Source organism: Ambystoma mexicanum, chromosome 9, assembly GCF_040938575.1.
Source record: "Ambystoma mexicanum isolate Mex_15411 chromosome 9, UKY_AmexF1_1, whole genome shotgun sequence".
NCBI classification, from domain to species: Eukaryota; Metazoa; Chordata; class Amphibia; order Caudata; family Ambystomatidae; genus Ambystoma; species Ambystoma mexicanum.
Window position 1 is genome coordinate 520,064,099 of NC_090931.1, and position 22,351 is coordinate 520,086,449.

Sequence of the window (22,351 nt, forward strand, 5' to 3'; positions counted from 1 at the left end):
GATTGGGGAGAACGTCTTGGGAGAATGCGGTATACCACCCCTCACCCTCCACCCACTTCCTTTACCTCCGCCTCAGTCCATGAGTCCCACCTTATATCCCAATTCCATGTTACACACCTCCATGTATAATTTATGACGCCGAGAGCTACACACCTACTGAGATGAGGAAGAGTAGGGGTGACTTGACAGGTGCTTCCTTATTAAGTACTGGGACAAGGAAGTGCAGAGTGACGAAGAATCCTCAGGAGAACTTGAATGGGCGTGCTAGTTGTGATAGTTCATTCAAAATAAAAAGTAAAGAAGGACTTACCAAGTTAGCAGACCCTGCCAGTAGGATCTGCGAGTCTGGATGACGTCCAGCGTGGAAGAGAGGCTGCACTGACTGGGACATGTGCGAAGGAGCCGAGGCGTCCCTATCCGGTCCGCTGTGTGGGGGCAAACCGAGGAACTGGAAGAGTGGAAGTCCAGGTCGAAGCAGTAACTGGGCCGCACGGTCGTGGCAAAAAGTGCAACCCGACCAGAGAGAAGTGCTGCAGAGCCACTGCATACACCGCGGAAGCCGCACAAAAATGTGAGAAGCTGAATGAGACGGAGAAGCACACGACAGGCGGAGAAGAACCGCCAGAGTCGCAGAAGGTACATGTGCTGTTGGGATTGAGAAAAGGGCCAAGGGAAACCTCAAACCCAGGTCTGGGACCCAGATATATTCAAGGAGAATATGTTGGTAGGAGAGTGAACCTGGTATATCAGGAATAAAATAAAGAGGAGAAAACAAGGCTGGGAACCTGCAACTTGAGGAGGAGATCCTCAATAGCCATCGTCTTCGTGGCAGTACCTGGCAGGCGAGTGAACCAGGTCTGCCCAGATGAAACCCCTAAAGAAACCCAGGTCTGGGACCAGTACCAACAAGTTTATATATGAGGCCAGGGGAAGGAATACATTCCTTCTGGCATTGTGAACTGTAAAAGTAAAGCCAAGAAAGACCAGGAGAAGAGAGTCATTTCCGCTGGTGTTGTGAACTGTGAAAGTAAATGCCAAGAGAGTGTGAGAATAAAGCCAAGGAAGGCCAGGGGAAGGGATTCGCTCTGATGGCATTGTGAAAGCCTGAAACCAGGTGAAAACAGAGTCCAGGGGAAGGGAGTAATTCCCCCTTTCCTTTGTGTAGGGGAAAAACACAGAGCGCCAGACACCAGGAGGATGGAGTCATTCCCCCTGGCTTTGTGAAGGGGAAAAACACAGAGCCAGTCACCAGGAGAAGGGAATCATTCTCCTGGTAACTGAGTTTACAAGAGGGATCAAACTTGTAAATGAGGGGAAGGGAGTAATTCCCTCTGGAGGGATGAAATAAGGAACATTTGATACAAAGCCAGCAATCATTCCCCTGGTGGTGGGGAAAAGTAAGGAACAAGATACCTGGAGAAGGCATTCTCCAGGAACCCAATATTGAAGAAGTATCTATGGGCAATAAGAAGCGTTGATGTTGGAACTGGAAATTTACCTTTTCAGTTGAATTGAAAACTTTACTGCTTGTTGACATTACAACCTGGAATTCTGTTTTGTGCCTTGGAAAGGGATTGAGATCTGGGGAAGGGAGTTACTCCCTCAGCTAAAGATACCACCTAACAACTGGAACATTGGCCAGCTGTCCAGAAGAAGGGAACCATTCCTCTGGACCAAGAAGATCCACAACCTTTTTCATTTAGTTATAAGTGTGAGGGACAGAAGTAGGCTTTTTGACATAGGACGGTAGACTAATGATTTATACGGACATCCTAACTGAAACCTTTGTATTTTAGTTGATGTAGGGAAACCCCTCTTAAGAGTTAGGGAATGTTATGTTTTCTCTTTATTTTGATCTTAAATACAAGTTTATAGCAATCAATATGCCACCTGTGTGTCAGTCTCCTCCTTCTGCACCCTTGCAATACATATTTAAAACAATTATAATTAAGGCTTCCTGTTTTATGGTATTTATTTTTCTGCCATTTCCATCTGTATTTATCCATATTTATTTTTGGGCCTTTTTTCAGTATTTATCCACTTTTATTTTTTGTCACATAAAAAGATAATTTGCAACCAGTATTTTTCTGCATTTATTCTAATTTAAAAAATAATGTATTAAAGCACACATGCAGTCATATTGCAAAGAAAGGCTAGCTCCAATTTTTCCATGACAACAAACGGTTGCTCCTGTGCCTGCTGCTTAAGAACTTTAATGCTATTTCTATACACATTTTACATTCTCCATGCTGCCAATCTGTAATGTGATTTGAATGCGATGTATGACTGACATCATAGAGAACCAGACAGAAAGACCTAGTTTTCTGTTTTTTTCCATTTGTATAAATAAATACAGACAGCAAGTAGATTGATTTCCATCTGTATTTATGTGTAAAAATCAGTAAAAACAGAAAAAAACTGGAAGCCTTAATTATAATCAGTGGTGGAAATGGAATAAATGTAAAGGGGGGGTCCCACAAGGGAGTTTGGAGGAGGGGGAGAGGTTTTGAGGAGGCAGAGCTCAGAGGGGGTGGAGCTGGCCTTTGAACTTTGCTCAAAGGAAAAGTTTAAAATAATAGTTTAAAAATTGTGCAATTTCTTTCTGCTTCTTTCCAATAAATAGGCTGGCAAAAAATAAAAGGTGCTCATCTTCTAAACACAGCAATATATAGTGCAATATTCCCTGGACAAAAAAAATTGTCCAAATATGAGATATGTGCTTTGATGATAATTTTGAGTGGTCTTGTGGGTAAGCGTCACCACTGGGAACGGTAAAATGTAAGGGAAACGACAAAATTCCTGTACCTTTTTACAGCCCTGGCTGAGAAGCAATGAAAATGCAGTGGCTGGTGGCGCCATTTGCAATGCTGGGTTTACAGGCCCATCCAAAAAGAGGCTAGGATTCTGAAGCAAGCATCATTGTAGACAGATGTCCACAATGCTGAAATGAGTATACAGTGGCCAGCACAGACGACACGTTAGCTTGCCCAATCAGAAGAATGCAGCTAATTAACCTGTATTCTGATCTAGTGTACAAAAAATAACTTGATTTTCCAGCTTCCTTTTTGTAGCCAATGCCTCAATATTTCAGTTAAGTGACAGATGCATGTCTTTCATATTTCTGGGCAATGTAGGAGGCTCCTACGGGGTCAGGGAGACTGCAGTTGCCGAAGATATTAAACAATGCTGTCAAATAAATGAGTTGAATAACACTTTAGCTGCACTTGTCTGTCTGTATGCAACTTGGGTTACAGGTTTCAATCCGAGTAAAATAGCTGCGGTGGAGCGCAATGAGTTCCTGCACATGCTGCGGAGGTTGGTGTTAACCTGCAACTCACAGGCTGTAACTGCGGTAAAATAGCTCATGGGATTCCTGCAACTATTGGAAACAGGGCTGCAGATAGTGCCATGAGTACTGCCCCCACCCCCTGGCGCAGCAAATAAAAGGCACTATGCCTGCAGCTCACCGTCATGCAAACTTAAGCATCGGATCAATACTTAGTTTTGCATGACATTGAGCTGGAGGCAAAGCACCCTTTATTTGATATCGGGCAAGAGCGGCGCGCCGGGCCACACACAGAACAGCACAGGGCTCAATTGACATGAACAAACACACTCAGCAACGGAGCCCCCTCCTGTTCTTGTATTTTATGTGGCCCGGTGTAACTATTTAATATGCGCAGCAAAACTTTTCTACCTGTTCCTCGGTACACTGAACCAAGGGACATTGAGAAAGGTTTTTCCTGTGTGCCACTGCCACCCAGACAGGGATGCACTGAAAAATCTCACACAGGGCGTTGTGTGGGATCTTTTCCTGGGGCTGAGGCAGAACCAAGCTGGATCCCGAGATCCAGTTAGAGATCTGATGCCCATTGGTCAGCGCTGTAAACCTCTACATCCTACATATACATGCATGTTTCAGCCCTCTCCTATTACTTGAGGGTCTTCAACAGGACGTTTCTCCCTCTTCTCCTGTTAACCCGAAGCAAAATACTGTCTTTTTCAAGGATATGATCCATTCTATCAATTGTTTTCCCACATCCCATCTCACTTCTTAATCAGTATTTTCATGATTTTTCAGCATGCTAGTGTCAATCACTGTACAATTCTTTTAATTTACGGGTCCCGTTGATTCTCAATTATAGATCCTTCATCCGAAATGTATCTTATTTATTTACTCTCCCCACCCGTGGGCGTTCTAGTTTACACCAATCGATTTTCAACCGTCATATTGAAGATGAATTTCCTTAACCAGACAGTTTTTTAAACTACGTGTGCATTCAAATGCTGTCTTCTTGGGTGTCGGGCTTCTCTCTGCACCTCATTACGTGCCTCGTATGGGATGTGACACCTTCATGCTCTTCAGAACAAAACAAGTGTTACTGTGAGAACATCTAGAAACCATAAAAAAGTTCAACTGCCAGTAGTGCAGACTACAATAAAGATGGACTAGCTTACCTGTTGAGTTCATAGAGATGCCTCCCAGTGATGAAATACTGTGTCAGAGGTTGTGTGTTGCTCACGCACTGGATGCTAGAATTCATGAAACAAGTATTTCCCAGGTTACTAAGTCCAGTGGCACCTTTTTCTGTAGGCACTAAAACCAACACAAAAAAAATGATTTCAATAATGATGCTTGGAAAACCAGCATTATAAGGGCAACTATGAAAACACTTCTTTCAAGAAAGTCTGAAACACATCTTAATTTATTTTAAGATAGGACTCTTTTGAAGTATTTACCATATTAAGGCCTGTTTGGATGAATGGCTTAATGTTTTGAATAAGAATGGCCAAATGAGTATAATGGTAATGATAAAAACATCTGGTATTTTAAATACATATTTTTGAAATACCATGTAAATGTATGCTGGAATTGCATGGGATATTTACTATATGGATTAACATACTGCATGGAATAGTCCTCACCCCCAGGAAGGTGCGAAAGCTCAAAATAGGTTATGGCCTGTGGGGAGATTGCGGCCAGTGTGCGATCTCACTCTGTCCACTGGTCTGTAAAACTACACAGTTACCGTCCTAAAAGAAAGACTTGGTCTGTCCTCAGGAGAGCCCCAACTCTGAGTGGGAGCTCACAAAAAACAGCCAGGGAACTGGAGCAGCTTCATCCACCATAATTAACACTAAAGCCTTTAATACGGTTCAGCATAACAAACTCTATTGCCCACACATTATTGATTCTAATCACTTCCTAATTACCCAAGCCCTTGTTTCAGCCCTGAATAAGTCACTGAAATCCTAAGTGGAACACCAAATAATCTTCAGAGAAAATTGATTTTGGTTACCCCAACTGAATTAAGTGGGACACAACTCCAAAGTTGAGATTCATAAATCGCAGCCTTGATAGTTGTAAAGACTGGAGAGGGGTATCTATACTTCTGCCATCTAAATGGTTGGGACCTGGGCACACAGCACCCCAGTCAAGGTTCTCTATATGGTAGCTTGGACTAGCAACCAAGGATTGAGCTCTCAGGAGGTGATACAGGCTGGTTCGTAAGTACAGTGTGTACCCAAGCACCACAAAGGAATGTCCACACACTAGGTTAGGTGATAACACAGCTTCTTTTAATAAAATAAGGTTTCGCAAATATATACATAATAACACTTTATTACTTGGGCAGTTCTATTCCGATAAGGGCAATATGATATAAACTCAATGTGGTACCCACAATACTTAGATTCATAAATGATGCACCAACTGCTGACAATTTTTAAAAAGCATATGAAATACTAAGCAATGGGTGACTAAATAGATTAAGGAAGAAAGGCAGGTTAGTTTCAAAACATAGGCAGTATACTTTCTTTAGACCAAAATAGTGATACTGTGTGAGGATCTCACCACCTCGGAAACTTGTAAAAGAAAATTCACGGTGTACTATAGCTGGTCTATTACAGCCCAGTCCAAATAAGTTCAATAATGCTCTGATTTTCTTTTATATAGGTTACGCTAACCCAAAGTACCCGAGATGCCAAAGGAGACCACAATGAATCTGGGACCGCTGGATGTTTACTGAGGCTGGAAGATGCTCTTCCTCGTCACAATACTTTTGGTGCCTTGCAAGGCGAAGAGGTGGAGACTCTTGGCTTCACTCAAAGGGACCCCTTGAGGATGGACCCCCTTTGCAAGAAGGAGTCGCTGGGATGTCGAGGCCAAGAGAAAAGGTGGAACAAGAAATTGGTCTTGGTGGGGGTGTCCATTGGCGGGCCGGTACTTGGGCTGTGGATGTCCCACAAAGGTGAAACTTGCTGTGGACTCTGAAAAGGCTTGGCTGAAGAAGATAAGACCCTTGGGGCCCTTGGATGCCTTCTGGTGACAACGAGTGCAGTGGCAGAAGCAGGCATCGGGTTTCAGGATTTTGCGGTTCACTGACCTTTGGATCTTCAGTGCTGCAGCCGCAGTCTGGACCTCTTCTCTTGGTGGCTTCTGGCGATCTGGGCTTGACCACTGGACTGGACAACAGACCCTCACCAAGGGTGAACCCTCTGAACTTCTTCAGATTCAGGTGGCGGGAAACCCACCAGTGGACCTTCCTCTGGACACAGCGAACTAGAGTCTTCTTCAGCGTGAAAAAGTGGTCAGATGTCATGTCAGGGGTGTCCCTTGAAGGATTCTTTGACCAGGTGGAACCTTTGCAGCTCCGGGTGTCAAGCAGCACGATGCAAGGATACCCCCTCTTCTGGGCGGTAGACAGCAATCTGGCTTCCAGGAGTCACAAACACTCTACCGGACCCTGGGCGACAGCTGGACTTCTTGGACTCAGGATGTCAAAGCACTCCTCCTCTGGACTCACCAAGACCACTTCTCCGGACGGCAGGCGCACACAACTGGCTTCCAGAGTATTTCGGATGAAGAGTAGCAGGTTCATGATAGTCCCTCTTAGCTTGGGAAGAGGCCTCCTAGCCAGGTCCTCTCCTGGAACAGCACTTGGAAGCACACGGCAGGTTTTGGATTTTGTGAAGAAAATGCAGCAGCAGACTTCTTCCTCCAGCTGGGCTTCCAGGGAACAGCTTCTTCTTGCTTCAGCTTTGACTTCAGCTACTGAACAAATTGGTGAGTGAGAGGTGCCTAGTTATACACATTTGTTCCCCATTCACTCAGGCTGAGTCAGGCTCAGGCAGGCAATCGGTCACAAGTGCATTCATGCAGGCAGGCAGCCACTCAGGCTCACAGGCATTCAGGCCACCCAAACACCCATAACACAGAAAGGGGATTGGAGTAAGCATCCAGCCTTTCAGAACACTACACTGCAGTCAGTACAGTTTCAGTCAGGATTGGCCCAGGCATTGTGTCACACACACCAAAACTAGACACCCACAACACAGAATGTGAGTTGACTTCAGACTCCGTTCATGCAGGTCCCACCACAAGGGCGTACCCACAACACACAGCACCTGGGAAGGCTCCAGTCAGTCTGGAAGGGGCAGCCCCAGAGCCATAAACAGTGTTTCCACCAAACAGCAATTCAGGGGAAAAGGGACAGAGTCAGGGCTTCCCAGGAGTTTGGAAAACAAGGTGTAAAGGCAATAGAAACCAAGAGGCTACAGTGGCCAACTTGCCTTTCTTCAGGAATCCATTAATTCCTATGGAAGGCCTGAGTGTTCCAAAAAGGGAGGACCCTCAGAGCCACTGTCAAGTCACCGTGCCCACAAAAACAAACATAATGGGCAGAAGGGTGTACCCCCACCCATCGGTGCCACAAGGGTATCCTATGGGTGGTGTTCACCAAAAGGAAAAATGAAGAGCTGCACTGCCAGAGGTCCAGGTTGGACCTCGGAAAACTTATAGAAAACACACACACAGAAGTAGTAGGAAAAGCTCTAGGAGGCCCGGTCCCTCCAAAAGGCATTTCCGGCATCACATTTGTGAATAACCTACTGAATGGCATTATCCTAAATCAGCTGATTAAAGCTAGACCCTAGCCTACCCGAGAAGTCTGTTGCAGGATAACTGTTTAATGCATTCATCAAAACCTTGAGCATCAGGTTAAGCCTCCGACATCCAGATTGAGGGTGGGGGAGGAATGTCTGGAAAATAAAAATAAATGCTTTACCCCCCCTCTTCCTAGTAACATTCTCTTACTCCTGAATGTACCCGCAATACATCTCGTGGTGCCAGACTTTGCCCGATAGGTCAGCGACATCAGCCCCCACATACCTTCCAAGTGCCAGGGCTGAGCATAAAGTAAATGTCTGCCAAGAAATTGCGGGAAACCCAAGGAAGAAAATCCCCTAGATGACAAATACCGCCCTGTTGGGAAGAGACAACAAGAATAGGATTCATGGAAATAAGGAAGAGGGTGTGGGGAATAGTACTGAGGGTAACCAGTCCTACCTGGGATGTACCATTTGAAAGAATTAAACAAAGGAAGAGGCTCAGTTGATGGTAAGGTCCAGAATTGAGTCACACATGTCCAGGTACAACATTGTGTGTACAATGTGGTCTTCTTGTAGATGTGTAGATACCTCTGCCCCCTCTACCCCCGAGAGGTGAAGTACATACAAGAGTCCAATCTGTCATGATTTACATCCTACCCTTCCTGCCAGAGCCAAAGCTCCACCCCCAAGACTGTCTAAATGTAAGGCAGTGGCAGATGTTTCAGCAGATAATAGTGCTCTACACAAAGCAAGGCTCTGGAGAAAGCTAGGTCTCTGTGCTTTAATGTAACAGAAACTACTACTCCTGAGCACTCAACAGACTTACTATTGTACAGCAATATTGTCATGAGTCCACCGTCTGGGTGACATTATGTATCAATGCTTATTACCCTTGTCAGTGAGATACATCTTAAATGCTATCAATATCTTCCCTACACAGTTGTATCACTAAACCAAGAAGTACTTGTAATATTGTGTCTTTTATACTCATGAAGAGAAATACATTAATAAGGCAGTTGGTGAGATGGTGCAAGTGGATCTAGGTCACGTGACCTACGCTCCAACCACCTGTCAAGCACTGCTAATCTTGGGCCTGCCCCTTCTTAATTGTTAGTTCACAGGACGTCTCTTGCCTGGGCGTGTGCAGTGAAGAGCAGTCGAAGAAAAGGGGAACACTTGTTTGGTCCCGTTAGGGCTGGTAAGGGCCAAGGGCAAATTCCTGTGCTCTTGCTACACCAGGTAAAACCACCATTTGTCTCCACTCACCACAACCCATTCCCATTATCTCCAGGGATCACAAAGCCAAGTGCCCAAAGCAGCCAACAGGTCTCGAAATTAAGATTGTATAAGCAGGAGCTAGAATCGGCTCCTGGCTATACAGCATTAACCAGTCACCAGGCGCTGCCACTGGGGAACAAGGAGCTAGTAGATAGCGTTCCACAAATCTAACTTCCACATAAACTGAAAACATAAAATTGTATCCATTATGTATGGACCTGTAGGCTTTAAATGTCATATAGATGTGTCCTAATGTTTACTTATTGTTTGTCCCAAGTGCACAGAGTTAAATTCACATAGTTCTGTTTGTTCGGCATCAGTTGGCCTGGAGAGGCAAAACTAGCTCCTCGTAACTGCTGGTTTTAAACTAGCCAGGCTCTTCTAGGCTATAAGCAGGAGCTAAATAGTTCCAAGCACACCTACAACATGTGCCTTCTAGTCGCAGTCCACCCAGTTACGATGGTTAACTTTTGCTCAGCGGTCGCACACGCTGCCGATATCACCGACCTCATAGCCAACAACAATCTTCATGCCCTTTTCATTACTGAAACATGTTTTAGGCCCTTCTCTCCCCTATATCTTTGATGTCCTCTTACCCCATGGCTGCAGTATCCAAACATACTGACCGCACATGAAAAACTGGAGGTGTGGTGGCAGTCATCCATAAGACCGATTGGCCCTGCATGGCAATCTCAACCCCCACACACAGCTTCTTTGAATCCCTGTCATGCCGGTTCTCCATCTCAAATGAGGACTCAGTTACAGAAAACCTCAAGGGAGAGGTAATTTATATAATGACCTTTCTAGCATGCTTTCCTCTACAACAGTTTCCTACTCTAATAATATCCTCAGAGATCTCAACATCACACAGTCTCAGCTAGCAAGACCCTATGTGACTCCCTACTCTCTCTGACCGACTCGATAGACCTTAAACAGATTGTTCTCTAGCTCGCGCATATCAAAGGTCACACGCTTGACCTAGTCTTACTCACCTGCCCGATCCTCATTAACAAACCCCCTCCCCCTCAACTGCACAGACCATGTCACAATCCCCATTCTCATATCACACACAAGGCTGCCCCCAAAGGTCAGGCCAAACACCCTGTTATTGAGCACCAACCCTTCAAGAATTTCCCACTAGTCTCAGGAGGATAGCTCAGGGGCAACACGCTTGTCTTGGAAGCAAGACGATGTGGAGCAACACGGGTTTGATCCCTTAGTCTGTACTTAGAAACCTCTGGGTATTAAGTGCGTTATAAATAACCAATTACAATTAAAATTACAAAAAAGGCAATGTTCACAACATTCCCCAACACAGGCAATGCCTCAGCCCTTCTGGATACATTTAAACACCTTGCCAAAGAACTAGTGGATGCCCATGCACCTCTAAAATCTAGTCGTGCCAAAGTCAAAGCATCTGTACCCTTGTGAACACCCTAGCTCACCCAAAACAAATGCTCCATCTGATCCCTTGAAAAGCATTGGTGCAAGAATCGCAGAGTAGAGGAGCTCTCATCCTTGAAATCCCTGCGTTCTCGAAGCTGACACATGATTTCTGAGGCCAAGTTGACTTATTATACTTCTACCATTGAGGCAGCCTCTAACAGGAGCAAAGCCTTATTCAAAGTAGTCCAGCACTGCTCCTAGCCCACGGCCACACCTGTCCCAGAGGAGCCGGCTTCGCAAGAGAAATGCAACAGAATAAACAGCTTCTTCATTAACAACATTTATTAAATCACAGGTCACATTATTGCCTTAAAACCAGACAGAGCCCTGCTAGCCAATCCCTTACCCCCCTCCTGGCATTGCCATCCTGGACAGATTTCCCCCTCTTCTCTCCGAAGGATCTCACAGACACACTTGCTTCACTCAAACCCACTACTTACAAAGACAACTTCCTCTCACTGGTCCGGCACTAACGCCTCCCTCAGTGAAGGTGCATGCCCAGACATTTTGAAGACAGGTCTCACACGACTCCTCAAAAAACCCTTGCTTGACCCAGAGTACCTAGCCAACAAGAAACCCATCACAAGCCTCCCGTTTATCAGGAAGCTTATTGAGAAAGTAGTTGCTACCAAACTACTTGCCAAAAATTGACCAGCTTGACCTCCTCTGCGATTGCCAGTCTGACTTCTGCCTTAAGTGCAGTTGTGAATGATGCGCTCAGAGTCACTGACACTCGGGACTCGTGTCTCCTAGTCCTCTTTGACCTCTCATCTGCCCTTGACACAGTTGTCCTAAAATGGTTTGCACCCGACTTATCCAATAGGCACCAGGTCGTACAGATGAGCTCATTCAGACCAAACCACCTCCTAGTCACTTCTGGGTCACTCAAGGTTCCATTCTTTCCCCGATCATCTTCAGTCTATACATGGAAACCCTTGGGAACTCTACTAAATGACCCCAACATAGCCATCAATCAGTACACTGATGACACTCAGCTGTACCTTAAGGCCAGTGGCCCCCAGCACATTGCTGGCTTTTGCAAATGCCCAGCTACTATCCAAACATGGATGTCAAACGCTTACCTTAAACTAAACCTAGCCAAGACCAAATGTGTCCTTATCGGTCCCCCCACCAAAAAACAACAACTTGTGCAACATTGGCTGGATGACATGGGACTGCAATGGATTCACACCCTCAGCTGTGAAACCCCACCAAATCGATTGGCTTCATTGTTGGCAGTAGCCTTTCCTTCCAGACGCACATAGCCAACAAGGCATAACCCGCATGGCTACAGATCCACATACTCCGCAAAATCAAATCTTTTATTCCCCCAAACGAATTGCATGCAGTGGTCTGAGCCCGAATCTCACAAATCGATGAGGGAAATGCCCTCCTTACTGAGCCTCCAGCCACACACCTTGAGGGAAATGCCCTCCTTACTGTGCCTCCAGCCACACACCTTGCCCCCTCTCAAAGCAGCACACTACGCCTGCAAATTTGAGTATCGCTCTCCAACAGTACACACGCTAAACTAGCTCTCCCTCGCCGCCAGGATCATATTCAAAACTGCATGCATCACCTACAAAGCAGTCTCAAACGGAACGCCATTATACTTGGCTGCTAACTCCATGCCTCAGAAGCCTCTCACGCCTCATCTAGCAAAACTATCAAAAGGTTGGAATCAAAGCTAGCCCGCAAGGAGAAGATTTGTAAGCAGTCCTTCTGCCACGCCCTCGACCATCTGGAACTCAATTCTGGTAGAGGCTCGAAATACTCCTACCATATACCAGTTTAGCAAAACACTAAAAACATAGCTCTTTCAACAAAATCTGCTGGATGAATAAAAATCCCTATCCTCCTACACCAGCAGTACTGCGTTGCTGTATAAAATGTTAATCCCAATTGTGGCACAATCTGATGTAAAGCGCTCTGCTGTTCTTCAGATAGGTTTGCACTATAAGCAATACAAACAAATGCACTCACTCTCGTGTTTAGCATTTATGTAGATTTATTCTCTTGTAGAGATAATATATGATTATTAAAAATACAATAGTCCAGCAATATATACTTCCAAATATTAGCAATACAGTAGTGGAGTAGACACCAAGTATCCTAGTCTTCTAAAATGTTAAAACTACCTACTATCAATTGCTGATATAAGTAGCCACTATGGCCCGGTAAAACCTAAGCTCATACTCACAATTGTGATGCTATGGATTGGCAAGCTGGGGGACGTGAGGTTATGCAGACCAACCTCTGGATAAACCAGTAGAAAGAAAAGGCTAAAAACTGTCAAAAGCTTCATGGCTTCTATAAGTAGTTTACTAAAAACAGTCTAAAAGCGACCTAGAGCCATGGATAAAAACGATTGAAGGTAAAGCATTTAAATTTCCCCTGCAAAGGATTCCTCTTACCCTTCCTCTGTGCTTTGATGGATCCACTTATCCTGGTTAAAGAAGTATGAGGGGCAACACAAGATATATATGGACACTTTATTGAAACTCAGTGCCAGCCTAAATTCTGCGTGTCATCAACAAAGTGAGGATTGAAATAATAACTTCAGAAAAATGCATCATGGTGACTCTTAATAGTCCTCAATGTAAAAGGAAATGTGTTGAAAAACATTGCTAAACATGGCTTACTTCATCCCCAAAATATTGAAATAGAAAAAATTAGAATTGGAAAAAATTGGCAAAGTGCCAACTGTTGGCCTCATGAGCAGTTTCCTTTCTCAGGGTGATGGCATCCGAAAGCTGTTTGCAGCTTGTTTTTGAGGCACTTCATCGCTGTAAATTAGTTTTGCCTACCTTGAAGCAAGCATTAAAAAAATGTGGAAATATTTTAGGCCCAAAGATTAGAATTACAGTCTTTGTTTATTCATTAAATCTGCTTGGTTTTCTAACCCAGGCAGGCCAGGATCTTGTGGGTTAGCAGCATCCTCCTGTCTCTTTCCCATCATGATTCAAAGTGTCATGGGAGGATGGGGGGAGGGAGGTGTGGGGAGTTGGGTGTGGTGGGGTTTGATAACGGGAGGGGAGGGGTGTTTGGGGTGTGTGAAGTTAAGGGAAGTTTGAATTGGGATACGAGCCTAAATAGACGAGACCGGGTACGAGCAGTGGACTGCGCGGGTGGGATGGGGGCGGAAATCATAACAAGCCATGGGGGACCTTAAAATAATTACGTGGAATGTTAGGGGTCTAAACAGTTATTTGAAGAGAAATAAGGTCATGTTATACTTGCGAAGACAAAAAATAGATATTGCGTTGTTGCAAGAGACCCATTTGACGAAAGAGAGACTGGAAATGATTAAGAAGAAATGGAAAGGAGTGGTGGTGGGCTCGACATACTCAGCTTATGCTAGAGGGGTTCTTATCTGGGTGGCCCCGCATGTCCCCTTTCATGTGTTACAGGAAATTGCTGAAGCGGAAGGGAGAATGGTCATACTCAGGGGCATGGTAGAGAACAGAGAGATAAGTGTAATAAATACATACGCTCCCAAACAGAATACGGCAACGTACTTCAGAACCCTGAGTGTTCAACTTGGTATGTGCATGGGAAGTGCGGTACTCTGGGGGGGGGACTTTAACTGTGTATTAGATCCAAGGGTGGATAGATCAGATCAGAAATGGGAAAAACCTGCCCCGGCGGCACGGGTGCTACAAGCGCTGCTCAATGATTTTGACTTGACTGATGTATGGAGAATGAAGCACCCCCAAGAACGACAGTATTCTCATTATTCGGCCCCGCAACAGCTGTCCACTAGACTAGATTATGTCTTCGTTACGTCAGGCCTAATAACGGAGATGGTGCGGGCGGAATATAAAGCGAGGGTCTTGTCGGACCACTCGCCCTTGGTTGTTAGCTGGCAATATCGCCCTCCAAGGGCAAGGATCCCGACGTGGCGGCTCCGAGCGGAGGCGCTCAAAGATCCCGTGTTTAAAGAAGAGGTGAGGGAGGAGATCATAAATTACTTTGAAGAGAACACGGGCAGCGTAGATTCGGCGTGCACGTTATGGGAGGCCTTTAAAGTGGTGCTGAGAGGCGTGGCCATAGCAAAGTCCCAAAGCCTGCAAGGAGGTGTCCTGGCTGATTTACAAGAGGCTGAGAGGGACTTAGAGAAAGCGCAAAAGGAGGGTGGTGATACTGGTTTAAATACGGAGCGGGTACTTCAACTTAAGCAGACGTGTGGAGAGTGTTGGGATAGGTTGTGTAAACTGAATTATAAGAAATACATAGAGCGGCAGCACGCGGGTGGGGACAAAACAGGACGGCTCCTGGCATGGCTATATAAGAGCGAAACCCCCAGACCCACCATCAGGGCGATAACAAGGGAGGACGGAAGTGTAGCGGATACCCAGGAGGGAGTCAATCAGGAATTTGCCATGTATTACGGAGAACTGTATGGGGATGTTGAGGAGGATAACCAAGAGAGAATAAAGGAAACGCTTGAAGACATAGGTCTGCCCAGAATAAGTGCTGAGGAGAGGGAAGAGCTGGATGCACCAATCACTTTGGAGGAGCTAGAAACGGTGGTGAGACAATTGCCAACTAGTAAAACCCCAGGTGCGGATGGGTTCCCGAGCGAGTTTTATAAAGCATACATGGCAGAAGTGCTCCCTCCGATGCTGAATATGCTAAATGAAGCGTTTGAGGTGGGACGGCTGCCAGAGTCGCTGAGGGAAGCAGTCATAATACCGCTCCCTAAACCGAATAAGCCTGGGAACAGCTGTGGCTCCTATAGACCGCTGTCAATGCTGAATCAAGACAGCAAGATACTAACGGCTGTTTTGGCGAGTAGACTGCGAAGAGTCATAGACAAGCTCATACACCCGGATCAGACGGGTTATGTTCCCAACAGGAACATAACTCACAATCATAGGCGATTACATCGAGTCATTGAATGGGCGGGGGATAAGGAGGGTGACATGGCGGTAGTGTCCCTGGATGCTGTAAAGGCCTTTGATTCCGTCAAGTGGCCATGGCTACTGTCGGCTTTGACGGAATATGGGATGGGGCCCGGATATGTAAGATGGGCGAAGATGCTGTATAGTGAGCCGCTCGCCAGAGTTAAGACGGGAACAGTGATTTCAGAGAGATGGAGGTTAGGCAGAGGTACCAGACAGGGATGCCCATGGTCCCCTATGTTATACATATTGGCATTGGAGCCTTTAGCCATATACCTTAGACAGCAGTACGACACTATAGGCATAGAGGTGGGTGGGGAGCGACACTTGATCTCTCTATATGCAGACGATATGCTGTTGTATCTGAAGTACCCAGAGGAGAATCTCCAGTATATCTTGGAGGTTATGGATCGGTATGCGGGGTTGTCTGGGATAGCTGTGAATCCTCAGAAGTCTGTAATCTTCCCGCTAGGTAACTATAGGGGACTCCCCGTAGACCAGCTGCCGGTGTTGCGGGTTCCTTGGACTGTTGCTACCTTTCGGTACCTTGGGATAGATGTGTATCATACGGTTGAACAAGAACACAGACACAACACGGAGATAGCTGTGGGGAAAATCGAGAAAAGCATGCAATTTTGGGGGAAGCTGCCGCTAGCCATGATGGGGCGTAGCGCAATGCTTAAGATGGTGGTTTTACCTAGGCTCCTGCATTTTTTTGGAAACATTCCACACCTCATACCTGGGAAGTTTTTTGCCAAGCTTAATAGTATATGTAGGGACTTTTTGTGGCAAGGAACCAGGTGCAGGATGGCATTGTGGAAACTGCAAAACGTTTATGAAAAAGGGGGGATACGGCTCCCCAACTATGAGGCCTATTATATAGCGAGCCAATTGCAGTACGTAGCGAAATGGCTCTCGGATGAAAGTACCCCCGAATTCAGATTGTTTAGTACAGACTGCGCCCCATTTTACTTAAAGGAAATGATCTGGCTATCTGAAACAGACATGAAGGGGCTCCCCAAAATGATGTTGCTTGGGTGGAGGATCTGGCGCCGCGCGTGCAAGATGATGGAAATCCCGGCCCCGTGCTCCCCGCAGATACCACTGGTGGCGCTAGCGAGAGGAGATGAGCAACTGCGGAGGAGAATTAGAACCCACTGGGAATCAGCGGGGTTGGCAACGATGGGAGATGTTTGGCGGGAGGGAGCCATCATAAGCTGGGAAGCGTTGGGCGAGGAAACAGGTCTACACGTAGGTCAATATATGACATATCATAGATTAGTGTGGGAAATTAAGAGGGCTTGGCCCGAAACTATACTCGAAGCAGAGCCGGATGGTATCGTGGACACTATATATGATATGACAGAGGGAGGGCACGAGATTTCAAGATTGTATGAAATGCTGATGCTTAAGATTGGTAAAGAACCAGTACAACTTCGATTAGATTGGGAAACTGAGGTGGGGGCCCCGATGGAAGATAGGATGTGGGAGCGGGCTTTGCGGTATCATCAGAAGGTGTCGAGAAATGCTAGGCTGAAACAAATACAATTATACATTACGCATAGGGCGTATATGACGCCCCTGAGGATATCAAGGTTTAAAAATGCGGGCAGACAGGCATGTCCCAAGTGCAATGAAGAGCAGGCAGACATGACACACATGTTTTGGTCCTGCCCTGTGGTTGGGCGCTTCTGGGGCGAGGTAGCGGCGAAACTGGCGGACAAAGGAGTTACGCTGGTGGTAGAGTCAGCTTGGGCCTGCCTATTGGGGGGGTTCCCTAGATCGCAAAAACTGAAGCATGTTAACAAACTGAAGGATTTGGCATACGTGCTGGCTAAGAGGAGGATTGCCATGGGGTGGAAGGCTTGTCATAAACCACAGGTGGAGATATGGTGGAGGGAACTGCAAAAGTGGGCGGAAGCAGAGACTGTGGTGTGGCAGGAGTCCAGTGTGGTGGGAGGGGGAGAAGAGGTGGGAACTCTGCTGGCTTGGAGATCATTGATATCGGAACTGTTTGGAACGATGGCAGATTTGGCGGATTCCAATGGAGAATGTACCGCACCGCGCAGCGCAAACATAGAGTAAACAGACTTGATGGGCTCGTAGGGGGGGTGGGTTTGGGGATTGGAGATCAAATTGCATGCGATACACATTCAAAACTGTATTACGGTATACTGTATTGTATATTTGGTCTGTATTGTTTGTTGGTTGAAATAATAAAAAAAAAGTTTAAAAAAAAAAAAAAAAATGATTCAAAGTGTCACAACCTCTACTGAAATTTGAGGAACCTCTCAGACTGCTGAAATAGCTGCTTTTTAAAAGCCAAATCCCATACCGGTTCCCCTCTTAGCCAATCAAATTTTAACAGATAATTATGCAATTCATGTAATCGGAAGGAAAAATCCTGTTTGTTAACATATGAATTAAACCCAATCTTGTCATTATCTGTCACTTACATATGAACTTGCGTGTTAGAACAGGGTGGGCTTTTGCCAAATGATAAAGACACAACATTTTCTGTCAGCGTGTCCAAAATTAAGCATTCAACCGTGGTTTGATCAATGTCGACCTGGACTTGTGCTCTTTTTGTTTACATAAAGATCAGATGTTTTTGGAGCTTACAATTAAATCTTTTCAAATAATGTTCTTGTTTAACAAAATGTTGAATATGTTTTTGAAATATTTATGCTCTTCTGTTACTGTTTTAATAATAGTGCCAACAATTTTCTACGTGCAATGCAGTAACAATACCGATAAAGTGAGCATACATCATTAAAGCAAAGTAAGCCTATTCTTTTGAAAAGCAATGTAGCAAAGTGGACAATGTTAGCAGATGAGAGATTGCCTAAGTAATTGTGCTTTCTGCCTAGAAAGGAATAAATGCATTTTTTAGACGCACCAACCGGTTTTTGGTTTCCAGTTAACACATTAACACCAATGCATTTTTAAAAGTTTCAGTAATGTTATGTATATTTCCCATGTGCTTGAGAAGAGAAGACTGCCAATGTAAATAGTTAGGATACAGATTTATGAAATGTATCTCTGCCAAAGTTAACACAAAGGTTACTTATGTGCTGCAGTCTGATGTGGCTTGGAGTTTAGAGCTCTTCATGCTATAGTGCAATTTAGTGCAACTTCCATGAACAGTGAAAAGACACAGAATGAACTAAACTGTGAAAATTGAGAGAAGCGAGAGGGAAGAGAGAAACATATCAAAAGAACAACTTTGTAGTCAATTCTTGGAAATATTCCTTCAACTAAGCAGGAAAACATGCAGCAGTGTTTCTCTTTCGGCTTCCCTACAGAAATGTTTCTATAGAAACTATACAGGACTGTCTTCGTAGAAACAATGCTGTAGTGTCTTTCTAGAATATATGCTGGATTGTCCTTCTTTGTCGTAATTACAAAGGAGGTTTAGCAACAATACCTGGTTTAAAGTTGGTGATGAGTAAAACTCACAATGTGGCCACCATGTCACCCTCTTGTTTAGATGATTCTGATGGTTGTCCTGTCTCAGACTTAGGACAGTCACAACAGCCAAGATATCTTGTTCTCAATGATGGTGCTGATCCAGGTAAAACAAAAATCAAACATTTTCAGGAACATTGTGCTCTATAAAAAGGTGGCTAGCAGGAGAACTCCATACTATGGACTCAACGGACAGGAACAGCTGTGATTGCTCAACACCCAGCATTGTTGCATTCGTGCATGATGGACTAGTACGATTTACACATAGAGGTTGTCTTGCTCAGTCTGTGCACGAACAGGTGCAGCTGGTTTTGATATATGTATGATATGATAGGTTATTTATAACGCACTTAATACCCAGAGGTTTCTAAATGTTTCTAAGCGCGGACCCGGGGATCGAACTGTGTTGCTCTGCGTCGTATTGCTTCCAAGGCGAGCACGTTGCCCCTGAGCTATCATCCCTGCAGCTGGTTTTCTCTGCAGCAGCTCAATCCCGTGGCTTGAAATCAGCGAAAATGGTGTCAACACAGTTGTGTTTTGCAGGATTCTCACTGAAGGGACTGGTTATGTTTTGCAGGTGCAACGTATGAGTAGCTAGGTGCCACTACCATCTGCTTAGTCAGATTAACAATTGATGGTTTTTGCTGAACTGAGTTGGCAATGAGGATATGAGTTGGATTCAACTAACTCTGCAGCTGTGTCTTCTCACTCGGATTACCAACTGTTGTTCTTTGATGAACCGAGTTGGTGACAATGATGTTCCCACTATAGCTTACTGATGTGAACACAAGAGGAAGTGAATTTCCTAAGACTTTGTAGATGTAGCTGACCTTATCGCCGAATCGCCTTGTAGTTGTATTCACCAATGAAGATTGCAGCCTTCAAAATTTCAGTTGCCTTCTCCTCCTGAAGAGAAAGATGAGGGGAACCAGGATTACTTCAGCTGCAAACAAAAATGAAATGCCAGTGTCCAGTCTTGACAGTCAGTATGGAATGCTCGATCCTGTGTTGGAAACAGTGTGTGGCCCAATCAGTGGCTGTTCCTAGAACTGAAGCGACACAAGACAAGGTCGGGTTTTTCAGGATTTAGCTCACGCCAGCTTACCAGGTTCGAGTGTCTTGCAAGATACATTTGGTCAGGTACCTTACTTTCAATTGTTATTTTGAAGTCTTTGAAGTGTGTCAATCTCAGCGATAGTGAAAACTGGAGATGGCAGAGTTTGGCTTCAGGCCATTGCAGTTGCACTGGTTCAGCATCAACTGGTGGCTGGAACATGATTCTACAACAACAAATCACATTGGTGACAGTGATCAGACTGGTAATTCACACAGGCACAGCACATAGATGAGACCTGCTTGAAAATATTTAGTCTTACTGTACTCACTGGGCTGGGTTTTTGTGATAATTCACATTTAACTTGTCTGTTGCCAACACAGCTTTTTTTATTTTGTATTAATTGGTTGGACATATGGAGAAAAAAAGAAGTTGCATTGTGTAAGGCAGATACAGGCAAATTATTCAGTACAAAAAATACAACTTGCAAATTTTCAGATGGACGGAATGCCCAGTTTCCCACATATATTTCCCTCCCAAGTAGATCAAACACTACGTGGTGTCCCAAGCCCTCTGGTAAAGTCTTCCCAAAATAGGTTTGAATGTTAAAGCTGGGTAAATCTGATCATAGTCCAATAGAGGAGTCCACATATTCATAAATTGGTGAAGTTTTCCCTCCTTTGGTGTTGTAACTTTTTCTGCCACCAAAATGTACCACACTTTAATCCACCAGAGAGATAGAACTGGCCCCACTGGAGATTTCCAGCGGCGAGCAATCGGAATGCGTGCGGCCAGCAATAGTTATGCTATTGGTTTCACTAGTTCCTCAGATTTAGGATATATCTCTTCAACTGGTGCCCCCAAAAGGAGAGTCTCAGGGCACATCTTAAATTTGGTACAGGTAATGGACTCTATAATAGCGACTATACCTTCCCAGAAGGATTAAATAGGCGGACAGTCCCACCACATGTGAAAATATGAGCCTTGTGCTCCACACTTTCGCCAGCAAGTAGGTGCCACTGATGTCTGAAAATGGTGTAGCTGTATTGGGGAATAATACCCGCAGTATAAGAGCTTTAAGGCACATTCGTTGTTGGTCACGCATCTGGAGGAAGAATGGTTTCTGGCCCAAATGTCTAGCCACGATTGGTCCTCCAGCGGGTGGCCTAAATCTGTTTCCCATCGACTCATGTAAGATGGACTCCCGGCTAGCATATCGTCCCTCAGAAGTTTATACAATTTAGAGACCCCTCCAGGGCTGTTCGCTCAATCACGCTCAAGGCACGTGTGGTATTTTGTCTTATCCCTGGATGTGTGATCCAGTGCTGTAGCTGAGCATAGGAGAATCTGCCTGACTCCGAGAGTTGAAATATCTCTTTACAGTCATCAAACTGTAGCATTCATGCTTCTCTGGAATAATGGCTCAGATTATGAACTCTCTGTGTTCCGGAGCGAGCTATGGAACCCAGCTACATCAGAGGGAATCGGAATGCTAGTCAAGCAATAACAGTTGTGAGCTACGGTGGCTGATGACAATGCTCCCTCCTATTCTATATATATATATATATATATATATATATATATATATATATATATATATATATATATATATATATATATGTATATCTTTAATTAATAAATAGTGTTATTATTGCCACATAGAAGTCCTGTATTTAATTACACTCCATATTGCCTGATACTACAAATTGGCGATGAGGATTCCACCTACCTGCATACGGTGCCGTATTCATTGTTTACCTGCCGTTGAGGCCGCTCCGCTCATGCCCGAGCGTTGTAGCGGCCCCATATGCTGTGATCCTGTGAAGGTACGTGGTGTATTGTCAAGACCGCTCCGCTCTAGCCTGAGCGTTGCAGCGGCCCCGGACGTCGCATATCCGGGAGAGGGACTACCTTTTTCTGCCGTTGTGGACCGCTGATTCACACGGTTGATCTTCTCCATGTACGCGCATGCGCGTTTCACTTTGTTGTTTAAACAACTACTTCTGTGCCTGGAACCCATAACGTTTGTTAAAGCGGTACACACCTAATATCACTACGCCCTGAATTGCGTCTCAGCGTGTATGCAGCAAATGACTTATTAAAGATGTAAACACTATATTTTCTTTACGCTCTGATCCAAGTTCAGCGACGGACAATATTAACTATTGAGCTGCTGCCACCTGAGTGAACGCATTATTTCAAGAATCGTTTGACTAATGATGTGCTATTACACATGTGAGAAGAATACATACAAGTAACATTAGTGCATTTTACTTTCTCAGAAAAATATTTTCTTCTGTAAGATAAGAAA

General features: G+C 44.9%; 1 protein-coding gene across 2 annotated transcripts in view; it reads right to left on the bottom strand.

Annotated features, from left to right (window-relative positions):
- The window catches only part of USP32 (ubiquitin specific peptidase 32), a 3,569,419-nt gene that overhangs the window by 1,502,380 nt on the left and 2,044,688 nt on the right, over positions 1-22,351 (bottom strand). For both annotated transcript variants that reach the window (XM_069615070.1, XM_069615069.1), the window contains exon 20: positions 4,459-4,597. In XM_069615070.1, the coding sequence (XP_069471171.1) occupies positions 4,459-4,597 (139 nt within the window). The remainder of the gene's footprint in view (positions 1-4,458; positions 4,598-22,351) is intronic.